At 52.3% G+C, this 15411-nt stretch overlaps 4 protein-coding genes across 4 annotated transcripts; 1 reads left to right on the top strand and 3 right to left on the bottom strand.

Annotated features, from left to right (window-relative positions):
* Positions 1–852: 852 nt before the first annotated feature.
* Positions 853–1187, bottom strand: A1O3_00488 (uncharacterized protein; the record flags this gene model as incomplete). The annotated part of the gene is made up of 2 exons (XM_007730638.1): positions 853–1104; positions 1182–1187. The coding sequence occupies 2 exons, from the start codon at positions 1185–1187 to the stop codon at positions 853–855; spliced, it is 258 nt and encodes an 85-aa protein (XP_007728828.1).
* Positions 1188–3256: 2069 nt separating this feature from the next.
* On the bottom strand, positions 3257–6042 carry A1O3_00487 (STE/STE20/YSK protein kinase; the record flags this gene model as incomplete). Its single annotated transcript, XM_007730637.1, has 2 exons — positions 3257–5752; positions 5809–6042. The coding sequence occupies 2 exons, from the start codon at positions 6040–6042 to the stop codon at positions 3257–3259; spliced, it is 2730 nt and encodes a 909-aa protein (XP_007728827.1).
* A 2852-nt stretch (positions 6043–8894) lies between these two features.
* On the bottom strand, positions 8895–10673 carry A1O3_00486 (uncharacterized protein; the record flags this gene model as incomplete). The annotated part of the gene is made up of 1 exon (XM_007730636.1): positions 8895–10673. One exon carries the CDS (start codon positions 10671–10673, stop codon positions 8895–8897), a length of 1779 nt encoding a protein of 592 aa, XP_007728826.1.
* A 2169-nt stretch (positions 10674–12842) lies between these two features.
* Positions 12843–14857, top strand: A1O3_00485 (uncharacterized protein; the record flags this gene model as incomplete). The annotated part of the gene is made up of 4 exons (XM_007730635.1): positions 12843–13016; positions 13105–14309; positions 14379–14636; positions 14713–14857. The coding sequence occupies 4 exons, from the start codon at positions 12843–12845 to the stop codon at positions 14855–14857; spliced, it is 1782 nt and encodes a 593-aa protein (XP_007728825.1).
* Between the last annotated feature and the right edge of the window lie 554 nt (positions 14858–15411).

Below are 15411 nucleotides of genomic sequence, written 5' to 3'. Positions count from 1 at the left end.
CGATGTACCAGCGGGCACTACAAGGCAAGGAGAAGGCGCTCGGCAAGGAACACACCTCGACGCTCGACACGGTCAACAATCTGGGCAACCTCTACCGTGGTCAAGGGAAGCTGGCAGAGGCAGAGACGATGTACCAGCGGGCACTGTCGGGACTGAAGAATGTTTTGGGTTCTTCACACGAACGGTGTCGACAACTCGAGAGTGCAATTACATCAATAAATTCCCAAGGTATGGACGTCCTACTCGTTCAGTTTTTGGCACGAAAAATTGCTGGGCGGTATTAACTGCTCGCTACAGAGACCAAGATTTCTGAGCAACTGCCGGCAGAGTCCAAAAAAACACGTTTCTCGAACATACGCAAGTTCCTCCGCCGTTTCCAGAAGTAGAGGAGATACTGTTCAAGACGTACCCTACAGTTCTACATAGTACATCTGTAGTGAGTGACATGTTGCACGGACCTACGTCGCAAGGAACGGTTAGGAACGGTGCTTGCAACGAACATGAAAGTCTGACGTAGAGCTCTTCCTTCTTGAAAAAGGGTGAATGCCAGTGTGCTGAACCTAGCCAACAATACAGTCGATGCGTGAGAATAGTTTATCGCACGTGATACTGTCAGCCATGAATCTCAAGCTGTCGCGACACGTTTGTGTCTTGTGGTATGTAATGTGCTATATGGTGGGTGGTAACATATAGAAGTGATTGGTGCATCTAGGAGACATGAGTAAACTGGTCTGGTAAATATAAATCCTCCTCCACCCCACTGTTATCTAAAGAATCTTCGGGTATAATTTTAGGGAGGAAGCTGGTTTTGCAAGTGTCTGTACTTACTTCCGCAGAAGTCTAAGTGTGCTATCAAGAGCTTCCCTCATAAGAAGCATCATCTAGATACTGACGCTTGGTGACGTGTTCTTCGTCTTCAGTAAAAGCGTGCTCGTCACGGTCGTCAATCTGCTCTTCAGGTGTCGGTGTTCGACGACGCTTCTTCAGTCGGGGGGTTCGCTCCGGTTTGGCCGATCCAGTAGCCTTCGCAACGCTTTCCGCCTCTTCAAGATACTGGTACAGCTCCTCACAAGACACAAAGATATCTCTGTCAAGGTCACTAAACTGGCGGTATGTTTTTGGATCTGCAAAGTCTTCCAGGCGCAGATATATTCTAAGGGTTTTGTCGATATTCGGCTTACCATCATCGTATCTGAACACCTGCGCGATATCAGTCTCCGCGAGGTAGTAGATTTAGCTGAACTTACTTGGTTCGCTACCGTCGGTTCAACGACCTGAACCTCGTTATTATCTAGACCTAGACTTTGTGCCCGCCAGACCGAAAATGTAGCCCTTTTGTTCTTGTTGTACTCGATGTTAACTCCAACCACAACTCGAATCTCAAGATTAGACCTAAGAATATATTCCTCAGTAAGGGTTCTTAGTATCCCGCCTTTCTAGGAATAAGCCACCTTAATAATCACCGTGGGTAAGGGCGATTTTAGATATTGGAAAGAACTATCTAGATCGTGTGTCCCGTACTCTAGGTCTCGAGGTCTTATTGTTGTAGATCTAACGTCTCTAACGCCCTTCGCGAAATCCGTAGCTAACCCGGATTCGTTGTAGATTAGACGTAGCTACTTACTAATATGTCTACTAAGACTACGCGAGAATTACTTATATACCTTAGTAGGTATACGTAAAATAAGGCTCTCGTTCGAAGGGAAATAATCGAAACTATACTTCGAGGTTAATATTAAAGATCTTTATACCTAACGCTAGAATAAATCTCGCGTACCGTATCTTATCGTCTTACCGTAGTAATAGCTTTATAATAGTCTATAATCTTTTACCGATATAGTGAATCGTCTAGCGTAAAATACTAGACCTGTAGTTCGCGATTTACCGTAGAATATCTATCGTCGTAGGCGTGTTAGGAGCCTAACCCAGGAGAAGGAAACCTGACCCCCCCGGGCCGTTCCGGAAGGAAGGTAAACCGAGACTAGGGGCACGTGGGACCACGTGACCCGGGGATGATCTGTGGCTCTGGGTGCTCTGGAGGGAGCAACGGAGCAGGACAGAGCAAGGACGATCTGTGGCTCTAGGTGCTCTGGGGGGAGCAACGGAGCAGGACAGAGCATTACGAGTTTCCTATATCTATATAGTTGTGGGCTTCACCCACCTTTCGTAGTCCTTCCTCCGTAGTCAACTTCGTTCACAAACTAGGTGATACATTTCATTAATAGTTTTCGTTCTAAATACTGACACCCTTGCTCTAGTATACGCATCGAAACATCTTCTTCCGCTTATTAGTACCCTCACTCGAACACGTGACTCTTTGAGGAACGATTCGTGACAGTAATCTATAGTATTAGTAATTAAACTACTATCTTATTAATACGTAAACTTCTATAGAGTACTCTAGATAAATTAATCTCGTAAATTAATTAGAGGAGCTTTCTCTAGATAGTAGCGTAGCCCGAAAAGTAGCTATAATCGCGCTCTAGTAATAATAACTAAAAGTAAGTCTAGAATTTAGACCTTCTAAATACGTGAAATACTAAAAACTAGAGAATTTAGAGAACTAAAGTTATAAGAATATTTAAAGACTTAGGGCTATACTTATCGTATCTTAGTAGTAGCTAAGCCGAGCTTAGGATTACACGACTATAGCTTAGAATAACTTAATCACGATACGCGTTAAATAGCGAGATACTTAGATTTAGAAATAGAAATAGACTTTAGAGAGGCTAAGATTCGCCGCCGAGTATAGTAGTAGAGGCTTATTGTCGGGGCCTAAAGGGGGCCCCCTGAGCCCGAATTGGCTTCTATGAACAGGTATTAGATAAAGCTCCCTACGGCTCGTCTAGTGCTCGGGCGCGCTCTCCCGCACTCTGCCGTAGCTCCCGCGGCGCTCTCCCGTGCTCGGCCGGGCCTCCTCGATGCTCCGTCAGGTACCTGATTAAAGCGGCCGCGCTCCCTTTCCTGAACGAAAAAGGGAAAGGACATAGCACAGTTCGGGGTATATATAATATATATATATATTGATATCCCACCGTCGCGTCTGAGAAGAGCCTGCTTAGGAATGAATCAAAATCAGTCGATTCAGATTTCCACCTATCCACTCATCCACCCTTGATATACTAAGAACTACGAAAGAATGGACGAAAGACGAAAAAACGAAAAAAGAAAGAGTAAAATACTTGCTAAAGTTGATCTGAATCTGAACCTCCACCTCCAACCCCCCTCCACCTCAATCACAACCCCAACCTCCCTTTTATACAGCAGGCCACCGAACCCTCAATCCCTGACACCAACGCTCAAACAACACGTCGGCCAATTGTCGCGTATGGTCAAGGCCGCCGACCAACCCCTTCATCATTTCCTTGTCGGCCGCGTCGCTGGCAGAAGTAGCAGTAGCAGTAGCAGGACCAGTACCATTGGCACCGTCTGTATCGACCTCGGTGACAGTGGTGGATTTTGGATTGTTCATGGTCATGTTCGCATTCGCATTCGCAACCTCATTCCCACTCCGGTTCCCCCTCGTCGTTCCCCTCGTTGTCCCGGCCGTCGCCCTCGGACTCCCAACATTGGCACTGCTACTACTACTCGCCTTCTTCAACGGACTGCCTCCAGCTGCGGTGGTGGCCTGACTCGAGTCGCGAGACTTGAGCACACCCACACCCACGACGGCTTGCGCACTCTGTCTGCGACGATGGCTTTTGAGATGTGGATTGTTCTGTGCCAGGACCAGCTTGGCCCCGGACACTTTATTGTTCGGTACCGCTGCGGGCGTCACTTGTCTGCTTGCGTTGGCTGAGGTGGGTTGTGAAGTGGGAGAGGGAGTCGAAGCCGAAGCCGAAGGAGTTTGCTGTTGCTGTGTCGGTGGCTGTGACACTGCTAACTGCGCCTCCTGCAAAGACGAACCAGCTTTCTCTGTGTCGGGCGTCAAGGACCCAGACTTATTCGCTCGCGCCTCCTCCACGTTCTCTGTTGCCAATATGGCTTTGACCAGAATCGGATCCTGTTTCATCTTGGCCACGATCGTCGCCATGATATGATACAGGCCGTCAGGGTCGACACTCTCCAAATCCGAAAACGCCTCGGCCAGCCGCGCCACAGCCTCGCGCTTGACCTGGTCGGCGGTCTCGTCGAGCACGTCTTGACACGATATGCCGATGGCGCTGCTATACAATCTTCGGCCTAGAATGGTCTCTTTCGCTTCCGATGGTATCGCTGCCGGGACCGCCCCCGTCATAGCAGTAGTTGCGGTCGACGAAGATGGCGAGTTCTCCTCCGATATTCTCGAGTCATTGCCTGAACCTAGAGAGTCCTTGTCCGATAATCTCGAGTCCATTTCATCCGGCTGCAACTTGGACTCGGACTTCGACTTCGACTTCGACTTCAGCCTCGACTGTGTCTCTGGCTCCATGAACAAGTCAGTGCCCAACTTGCTGGCTTTGGACGGTGTCCTGATCACACTACTGTTGGGGTCGGGATCTTCGTTTTCGTTTTCGTTCTCCAGCTCCGGAGTTCCTCCTCCTGTGATCACGTTTGGCGACACTCTTCTGAACTGCCGCACCGTGCTCGGACTGTTGCCGAACGACATGTTGACTCCCAGCGGCTGTCGGGCCTGAGCGGCACTGGACATTCTCTTCCGCGCCGTCCGTCTGGACGTGGTCTGTGAATCTCCTGAATCCCTTCGGTTGGCCAGTAACGGGCGGGTATTGGAGATCTTGCGCATCGTCAACTTGGTAGGACTTGTCGGTTGCTCCCGACCGAAATCCAGCCCGTCCATGGTCCGACCAGCACTCTCGTCAGGATTGTCGTTGCCATGGCCATTCTCACTGTCATGGTCCCCAAGCACATCTACCGACGACCTTCTCTCGACCTTTCTCCGCTTCTGAGTCTGACCCGCCCTTAGATCCACGGTCGGAACGGCCTTGATGGTCTCAAACACCCAGTCGTCGTCATTCTGGGCGGCTGACAAACTCCGAAGCGTCTCGGCGTAGTATTTCAGATGACGGTCGCCTCCCTTGCGGGCTTCCCAGTCTTGTTTTCGAACGATCAGCTCCTGAAGCCCTTCAATCTTGCCGGCAGACCGGATGAATCGATGTTTCAGTAGGTCTTTGGCACCACTTCGCTTATCCACCTCTTTGGTCAAGCAGGCGGCCACAAAGTCCTTGAAATCCCTCGACCATCGACTCCCCTCCAGTCGGGGAGCGGTCTGTTTGGGGATCAGAAACAGGACTTTCATGGGATGGACGTTGGCGTGAGGCGGCTCTCCGTTCGCCAGCTCCATGGCCGTGATCCCGAGGCTCCAAATGTCGGCTTTGGCGTCGTGGCCTTCTTGTTGGATGACTTCCGGCGCCATCCAGAACGGCGTGCCGACGAAGGTATTCCGCACACTCTTGAGCCCGACCAGTTGCGCCGCCACGCCAAAGTCGGCCAGTTTAACCCGCCCGTCCATGCCCAGCAGGATGTTGGCGGCTTTAATATCTCGGTGCAGTTTGCCTTCTCGGTGTAGATATGCCAGACCCAGCAGAAGTTCTCGACAGATGATGGCAATGTGACTTTCGGACAGCGAATGTGGAGGTGGTTTGAGCAGATCTGCACACGACCCGCCGCCGAGATATTCCATGACAATCCATAGTGTGTGGCGTCGCAGAAAGGCGAGGCGGTATTTCGTCACGTAGGGACTCGAGCACGAGGAGAGGACGGATAGTTCGGAGAGGATATCGGAGAGGTCTTCTTCAGAGGATTCCAAGTCGACCTGGAAACAATGTATCAGCTTGGGTTCCAGGGTCTCCCGGCCTGTGTCATACGTACATGTTTGATGGCGACTATTTCGCCTGTGGCTTTTTCAATGGCCTTGTAAACCACGCCGAACGAGCCACTACCTAGTTCTTCCAGCATTTGGTATTTGGCCGCCAAGGTCTCGCCGTCGGCCTGATCATCTTGGATCTCGAATTGTGTGGATGCGGGTGTAGGCATGGTGGTCGAGGTCGCCGATACCGGTGCCTCATGAGGTGCAGTCTCCGAGTATTCCGAGACTATGGCCATGGTTCTGGTCGGACGACAATCAATGCGATGAAGGATCAGCTCAGTCTCGCACTCACCCCCTGCCGTATGCAGAAGCTATCGGCCGGTGTGAGAAGTGAGACTTGCGGAATGAGAACAACCGCCCATCCAGGCAGTCCAATATCGATACAGACCGAGTGTTATGTCCCAAGTCAATCAATCGATCCCGTTTTTGACTCCACCTCCTGTTCCTTGGATATGACCAGCAGGTGCTGCGCTGCGCTGACGGGCTTTTCCCGCTTCCGACCAAAAATGAATGCAAGAATCAAATCAATGCGATGCGATGCTGGTCGGGGTGGTCGGGGTGGTCGGGGGTGGTAGTACAGGGAGATTTCGAACAGTATGCACTGGCGAGGACTGAAAGACGAATAAATGAGCGACTCGATTCACGGCGTTCTTTCGAAGATGATGGGACCGCACCGAACTGCAGGACAGGTTTGAAGAGTATGTGTATGCACTTTGTACACCGAAATGTAGCTGAGCGGGTTGGAAGGATGAAAGGTGAGGTGAGGTGTGGTATGGTCTAGTAGCGTAGTGTATGTATGTGATATGTAAGTGACAGTTCAACGGTGGAAGTGTGCCGGTGCCGGTGGAGGTGCTGGTCCACGAGGATGAGGAGGTTGAGGTTGATTGGAACGGTGGCAAGCCTAGTTAAGGTAGTGAGTGAGTCTTGTAGTGTAGCCTCATGACCCGAGCCAGAAAAGGCGCAGTTGGAGTTGGAGCGGGCGAACTGTGGTCCTACACATGTACATGTACGGCGAAGTCTGTCGACAGTCGAGAGCCGGCGGCATCAGTAGTACTGGGTAGTGCGGTAGTGTGGGAGCGATGATACTCTGGAGTCTGTACAGAGTTACACATACACATACATAGTACAGAGTACTCTGGGACACATCCTCTGGAGTCTGTATCTGTACTGTGAATGCGACTTTGGCACAATCCAGACATTTGTTTACCTTAGCAACGGGGGAACACTACGCTGGAACTGGCAAGGCGCCCGGGGCCCGTGGCCCGCTGGCTGCAGGTTTGCCGGGCGGCCGAGACCAGACACGAACAGGCTAGAGGCACCTGGGACCGCCTAATAGGGACCGCTAATGCAGGGGCTTAGGCCCTTCCCGGGGCCTGAAAGTCTACTATGTCCTTTAGGGACCTAGCTTAAGTCTTGCATCTTACCTCGTACGTCTTACCGATCCTTCCTGCTACACAACGAGTTGCCTCCCATCCCACCGGTTTCCGACCACAATTATACTGCGTACCCTTTTCGCTCAGCACATAGTTATCAGTGATCCTTATCCATATGTGTATGGAGTATGGAGTATGACGGAACTCTACTCCGTTCATCAAGTAAAGTACAGAGCGTGAACGCCCTTCGCGAAATGCAAATGCGCAGCCCACTTCGCCTCCCTCCACTCTCCCACCACTTGGCCAGAGTCTAACTATGTGCAGTACAGCCTTGCACCCCTCCCTGGTCGCGACCTTACCCTAACGGCCTTGAAGCGCCCCAGTATCCGTGGACTCTGGACTCAAGAGTCTGGAGTCTTCAGTCTTTAGCTGTTACGCGGCGTGGCTCCCCGATTCCCGAGTTATCGATCGGGTCGCAACGCTACCACGACCTGTCCGGCTACCCTCAAGGCTCATTCAAGTCAGGGGCTTTGTTGATTTTCGCGCAAGACAGGATGTTTCATTTCCAACTGTTGCTGGGGAGACTACTATCCATCTACTCTGCTCATCTCCGGCTCTCGAGTCTTACAGAGCACATAGATACCCCTGACTTCCGCGTCGGCCGGCTGACCTTTGTTTACTTGGCTCCCAATCCGGACGGACAGAGGACACTCAGACCGAAAACTCCCAGACGGAGGGCACCCAGGCCTTGGTCCGAGGGCCACACTGGTTCCTGATTTCATGGTAAACTGCAGTTCACGTCCAAGTCCATGCGGGAGACGTTTCATGAGAGACGGGACGGCTATCAACTGTCCAATTCCTTGTTCGGCTACTGATCCTCTGTGCATGTATGGACTATCTGTACGATCGCCGCCCCCATCACTGGCTAGAACCTGTCACTTCTGCTATGATGATCTCCCTTCACGGTCCGGCTCCCGCCTCGTGCTGGCTGTCACTGCTGTCAAAGCCGTCAGAATCGAGGACCACCGTCTGCTGATGAAACCAGGCGCCCCCCAAGACAGGGAACAGCTCGGTGATGGTGTTGATCGTCCATGTGCGTCATACTTACTATATGTCAGCTGCCTTAGGTATGTCTCGTGATGATGATTTTCAATGTGCACGCACCCGGGGGCTCGAGCGTATACGGATACGTATGGGCCAAAAACAAACACAAACAATATTTACTGTGTACCGAGCAGTGTATCCGGAGCACACTTGTGTACACTGTCCAGCGATGACAACACTGACAACGTTGGTGCCTCCGCTATTGGACAGTAATAGGCTAACTACACACACCATCGATGCTGTTGGTCGTGAGATGAAAATAATACTGGCGGCACATCTGACCAACACTACTCACTCGACAGTGTCCAGTAAAGGTGAAACTGAAAGAGAACTTGGTCTAGAACGTCACATGTTACCATCTCCATAGGATTTACTGAGCAAGGACCTCTCAAAATATATAAAGAATTCCGACCAGCTACGTATTTTGTGGGAGTTCGCTGGATGGAGCTGTCAAAGCGCTGGATGGCGGCTCCAGCTCCGTCTTCAATGTCTTCGCCCGTTGCCTGGCGTCGTGTGTCTTCCCCATCCGTGCTCAAGCTTGTCGTAATCAATCCCCAAGAATCCGTTATATTATATGTACGTGTATTTATGTGTATCATCAAGTCGAACCATCACATGTGCGGACTATCTAATGGATGATGAGCTTGTCCATTAGCATCTGCCAGGTCGGTCAGATTCGACCTTTCTGAGGCAAGTCCGTTCGGAATGCTCGTGCTCTCTTTCACATTCATGCCCCCCCCGTTCGAGTTCGAGCCAGCATCCCACTCTCGCATCAGGTCGCTGACAGTCCTGGTCAACTTGGTGGGGGTCAGTTTCTGGATTTCCGGCCAGGGCAGAGTGTCATCTGCCTGCTCGGCCTTCTGAACAGCAACAGAAACAGTGACGGTGTTGTGCTCGGAAGCAGGGCCGGGATCAGGCCCCGTCTCAGGTCCAGACACCTCCTTATTGTCCCAAGGCCGCTCAGCTGCCTGTCTGATGGTGACCGGAGAGTCCCAGGCGTCCCATGCATCTTCAACCTCTTCCTCGTTATCGTTCAGATCCGGCAACAGACTGGGCGGATTCGTCGAATCGGTACTGCTCTTTTGCGGAACATGTCCTCTGGCCGTGTCCTGACCGGTCTCTACTGGTGGAGTGGCGGGCTGTCTTTTAGGAGTGTCCAAGCCGAATTCGCGCCAAAATGAGCCTTCCTTCGATGACCGTCCTCGTTCTCCATCCTCTGTCGACGAACTTGTCTTGGTCTTCTGTAAACCCAATCCCGCTCCATTCGAAGCTTTCCTAGCCGTCTTCTTCTGGGTGGTTGGCTTGGTGGGCCGCTGTTGCTGGGCTGTGCCGTTGATTCCTTCTTCGCCAACGGTTGCCTGCCTGATGTCTTCCCAGAATGTCCACAGTCCTTCACGCATACCGTCGTAGACTTGTTTACCTTGTTTCACCAACAGGTCCGCTGCCACCGGGGGGAGTGACCGGCGATGTGCTGCCAGTTCTTTGTAGGTCTTGCCGAACCCCAACTGCAGAGGATCGCCGGAGATGAGGCCGTCCAGGGCAGGCATCCCGGGAAACGATGGCTGGGTTAGGACATTGCCCGGCTCGGTTTCAGGCAGTGCATCCACCTGGCCGATTCTCTCGTCTCTCGACTTTGCAGTAGCAGCGCGCCCAGGTTTCGACGATGTTGGACTTAACAGACTCAAGGCTCTGGTATGCCGGCCACCTTCGAACACACGCTTAGAACCCTTTCTGGCCAGGCTAGAGGCTCCGCTGCCATTGTTGTTGACGGCAGGGCTGTTGAAGGTGTTGGCTCTTCCGACCATGGCAATCTTCTTCCTCCGCTCCTCGTCCGCCTCGTCTTCCGCAAAGACAAGCTCGCGGCCAGTGGCAGTGACATCATCTAGAGGTAGAGGTTGCAACTTCTTCACGTGTTTGACTTCTTCCCTCTTCTTGTTGGCTTCATACGATGCCCATTGCTTCTTGAGACCCAGCAGATCCGCCTCCGCCTTGTGCAGTTCTTCTCGTAGCTCTAGCACTTTCCGCTCCTGGGCAGCCAGCAAGGTGAAGAAATCCGAGCTCGTCCTAGACTTGGAGGGTTCTCCAGTCTCGGTGACAGGGTCGCTGTGTCGAAAAGGAGATGCACGGGCCCGGGGCGAGGATCGAGCGGAGTCGAGAGGACTCTGGTACGATGAGTTTGCGGTAGGTGACTGCGCCTGTGACATCTGCGGAGTAGGAGGCAAAAGAATAGGAAGATTCAAAGAAAGCCCTTTGGCATGTCTTCTGGCGGCTGCGTTGGTTGTTGACAATGCACTGGTGGGACTAGGAGGCGTCTTGGTCTCGCCGTTGAGGTCATTTTGGCGAATGGTCGCGGTCGCGGTTGGGAGTTGAGGCCTTGACTCGGAAGCCATAGTATTGCAGTTTCAATCAGATCATTGATGTCCTGTCAAAGCGTGTTTGACAGGTCGCGATTGGGGCTCGGGATGACTTCTGTTGGCCCTTGGGCGAACGCTAAATAGGGATTGAGTCTGGGGGTCTGTTGGTGTCGTGGAGTCTCCGTTATGTACGACATGGCGCATCCATACCTTATTTCCTTTAGGTACCTAGTTATAGGGCTCATCAGAAGGTGGCTGTCAGGGCCAACGCGAAGTGTCCAATAGTAACAACTGTCCATAGTAAGCTAGAAGCCATAATCTAGGCTAGTGATGCTAGAGAGGTGTTGTGGCCAATATACGTGAGCAGCACTGACTAGTCCGCGGAAGCGATTCTAATAGTAAGGTAGTTTGGTTAGAGATTGCTCGACAGAGCACCCAGACAGGAAGGCTCCGGAAATAGATATACTTTGTAATCAATATATTAGTGAAATGGTGGCCTTAACATACCTAGGTACTTCCAGCGAGCTGCATCCGATACGGCAGGTCAGCCGTGCCAATCCCTCGCCGCTTTGACGGGGCCTCTATCTCAACCCTAACCCTAACCCTAACCCTACGCCCGCCTGCTGGGGCCGGTCGTGGTCATTTCCTTTCCATCTCGTTATTCAATTGCCATTCATTATACGACGCAGCAGTGACATCGAGGAGCCTGGAGTCTGTTCTCCCTTCCCTCCTACATTTCTTTCCCCTAAGCCCCGCTCGGTCATCTTGTGATAGTAAGAACATAATATGTATTACTACAAATACAATATATAAGATATCCGTCGTTAGACGAGAATACTACTACAGACAGACTCCCTAGTCACGACCATGCGGAAACAAAGTCAAGCATCCGAGTCCTTTTTGGTTGTGTCGGGTGAACAAGAAACCAGAGACTAAGAATCAGGGGGAAGTTCCAAGTCACTGAGTTATACTCTGGCATATCCCTTATCCAGCCTCCCGAGACTGCTAACATAAGCCGGTCTGCGAACACCGAAACGCTCAATGGTCATGATGGGCGAATCGGATGAAATCGCTGGCACTTCTGGGTCGTGCCGGACCAGTGAGACACTCTGTAATGACAACTGTCATGATGGCCGGTGTCTGGTTGTCTGGGATTCCCCGCCGTCCAAGGAAGCGGAGAACACTTCGCTCTTCGTTCTCCGTGGCGGGGGCGAGGTCGGTCTCAGCTCCGAGTCGACCGGGGGGATACCGGACTAGCCAAGACATGGTTGGGAGCATCAGTCTCAGAGCCAGGTAGGCACTGAGGTAGATACTGGGGCAGGCAGCTACATATATATATACAACTGTTGAGAAGGGGTCAAACCATTATTGTTCCCCTCAGGTTACTTTGCCAGTGTATCTTCCCCCGACGGGTTTTATATTCATGTTACATATGCACATATCTCGGTAGGGCCAGCCAGATGGAGATAGAGCACCCTTCCCCAGTCCCCAGATTCCTCAGATTGCCCCTCTCTGCCTTGAGTAGGAGCTGCATGGAATATACTACGTATACCTGTCATTCCGAGCCTCGCCTCTCCCCGCCACGCCAATCATTCCCTCCATAGCTCGGTGGCCGCAGGCCGGGTGACAGGTCAAGCTGGTCAGGGTTCAACCTTCGGCTGTGGGAAAAAGTGGGCAGCAAGGATTGCGACACTTCGCATCATCAACCGTGACGGGGTATCTACCTCTCGGCCAACAGACTCCGCGTTCCTGGCAACTCACAACTCACAACTCACAACTCACTTGAGCCCATGAACCGAGTCTACCGCCGCCATATGGCATAGCATCACGTTCGCTGAGCGCACGCCCCACGAGGGGTCCCCAGCATCTGCGCGTATCTGCTGGACCTTCCCCAACGGCACTGGGGTATCCTGCATATCTCATATCTCATATCTCCATGCACTGCCGAACCCGTGGAGATGTCAAGCTAATCAGGCCGTTAAAAAACGTGTCAAGTGTTATGCACGCGATATTGTGCCGTCTCCGCAGAACGGCGTGGTTCCGTTCCAAAAACACCATAAAGGACCGTTGATCGCTTCCTTGGTGAAGTCGTCGTGAATTCCTTCCTCTTCAGTCCCTTATCCTCTCTTCCCCTTCTGTCACTCTAAGGTTCTGTCTGCTGGGTCCCAGTATGCAAGCTTAGACTGTCTAGCGACCCTACCAAACATGGCAGAAGAGAAGCGCTTATCCATAGAGGAGGCCTCGCTCAGTGGGAGTACAGGCCACATCGAGAAGACTCACACAGACTCCAAAGCTGCCACAGTACCGGAATCCGAGCGCAGGGTGCCCAGTGACGATGACGAGTACGAGGTCACGGCGAAGACGTGGGTGGTGGTCTCGGTACGTTGACTTGGACGTGGCTTCCAATTCCCATTCCAGCACCGACATGCACACCGCTCAGCAGATCTGACGGCTGACAATGCTTCAGGTCCTAGCCCTCTCCTACGCCATCTCCTTCTTCGTGGTACCCACCGTCAGTTACGTGCAATCCACCATCGCGACCCAGCTCGGAAGTCCCCAGGATGCAACATGGTTCATCTCCGTCATCGAGATCACAGTGGCCACCTCGTTCATGATTTGCGGTGCCAACTCCGACCTCTTTGGCCGCCGCTACTTCATCATTGCCGGCAACGTGTTGCTGTTCATCGGTTTCCTGATCGCGGGCACGGCCAAGGGCACCAAGCAGCTCATCGCCGGCATGTGCTTCATCGGATTCGGAGGCGGCAATTGCCAACTGGCGGCCTTCGCATTGCCAGAGCTCCTCCCGAACAAGTGGAGACACATTGCCGTCACGATAGCGGACGCCGGCATCGTCTTCTGTGTCACGGTCGGCCCTGTCGTGGGCCGTTTCAGCGTCGAGCCGGCTGGCAGCTACTCGTGGCGTTGGCTCTTCTACGGTCCTGCGATTGCTGTTGCAGTCTCGTTTGCCTTGCTTGTTTGGCTGTATCATCCCCCGAAGCACCCTCGCGGCGTTCCGTGGCACGTAGCGATCAAGGAACTCGACTACCTCGGGGCGATCCTTTTTACGTCAGCACTCACTCTGATTTTGACCGGCGTGGTGTACTCCACGTATGAGAAGAGCAATAACGCAAAGGTCGTTGCCCCTCTAGTGGTGGGCTTCGTCCTGATGATACTCTTCGCGTTATGGGAACGGTATGGCAATCTCAAGCAGCCTCTCACCCCGACACATATCTTCACCGCCAAAAATGGCCGGGATTTCACCGCCCCCTTCATCTCCGGCCTGTGTGTGTGCATGTTCTATTTTGGCTCCAACGTGGTTTGGCCCATCATGATCGACGAGATCTTCACCACCGAGACCACCAACTTCAGGTATGCGCTGCTTCTGACTTTGCCTCAGAGCTTGGGCTACGTCCTTGGCGCATTCTTGCTGGTCACGTTCGGCACCAGGATTGGCAACGCCATCGGATGGAAGTGGGAGTACGTGGGTGTGGTTTCCTGGATGAGCTTTTGGGGCGCCATGCTGGCCTACTCCAACACCCCTGAGCGGAAGAGCAGTGCGATGGCTTTCATCTTCTTAAGTCTGATGGGCTACGGCTGGGCGCAATATCTGTCGATTGCATACATTCAATTCGGCGCCGACCAGAAGGAGCTGGGCATTGCCGGTGGGCTCGCGTAAGTACAGCCTCAGGCTTCCCTCCAGCGAGCGTGCAGTCTTGACATGGGTACTAATTCCACCGTCAGAGGTGTTGCCCGCAACGCTGGCGGCGCCATCGCCGTCGGGGTCTATTCCACCGTCCTCAAAAACACTCAGGGCTCACGGGCAGCCAGCCTCGTACCCAAAGTAGCCATCGCCGCCGGCTTACCATCCTCATCGGTCCCGGCCGTCTTAAAGGCCTTGCCACTAGGGTCGAAAGCTTTACAGGCCGTGCCCGGCATGAACAGCAAGATCGCGGCAGCTGTCGGGATAGCATGGCGGGAAAGTTATGGCTGGGGGTTAAGGTGAGTCCGCTCTCTGTCCTTGTTCCTTATTTTTGTTTTGTGCCGGTGGAAAGCTGAACCCCTTTTTCTGTTCTAGAGCGACCGCCTTCACTTCCATCGCCTTTGGAGTCATCTGCATTGTGAGCGCCCTCTGCTGCGTCGAAATTCGGCCCAAGATGAACAACAGGATTGAGATCTTCCTGGAGAACGACACACATGCCGACATGAATGAATTCCATTGATCGTGGGTCTTGCGACGGTCACCGCCAACTCCCAACTGGGTTAGCGATGACCAGTTGTGATTGTTATCGAGTAACACCTATGTCAACGGCTATTCCGGAGAGGGGGAGTCCGACTATTAGTTAGAGCATTCGTTCCATGAAAGGGCAAGATGCTGTGACTAGTAGCTACTGCTCTCCATTTCTCCGTCGCCTACGTATACCAATAAAGAGGGGAGACATGCAGAAAGATACAGGTTTATTAGCTATCTAAGGCAGGTGCTTGCCTCGATATATAATATACTCCTCTCCTCTTGGTCAGAAGTCTGAGATCCGACCTGGTTTTTCGTTTGTTTTCCTAGATTCTTAAGATCCCCAGGATTGTCGTTTGTTTCCCTAGATTGTTAAGAACCCCAGGTTTGTCGTTTGTTTTCCTAGATTGTTAAGATCCGCCCAGGTTTGTAGTTTATCCTCCTAGATTGTATAGATGTATGTAGACGTATATGGATTACCATCAAAGGTTGAAATCTTCCATTTGTTCGCTATCAAAGGGGTATGGGGGGAGTGAGGTGAAAGGA

The sequence above is a fragment of the Capronia epimyces genome (assembly GCF_000585565.1).
Source record: "Capronia epimyces CBS 606.96 chromosome Unknown aczIQ-supercont1.1, whole genome shotgun sequence".
Taxonomy (NCBI): Eukaryota; Fungi; Ascomycota; class Eurotiomycetes; order Chaetothyriales; family Herpotrichiellaceae; genus Capronia; species Capronia epimyces.
This window is presented reverse-complemented; position numbering and strand designations above follow the sequence as displayed.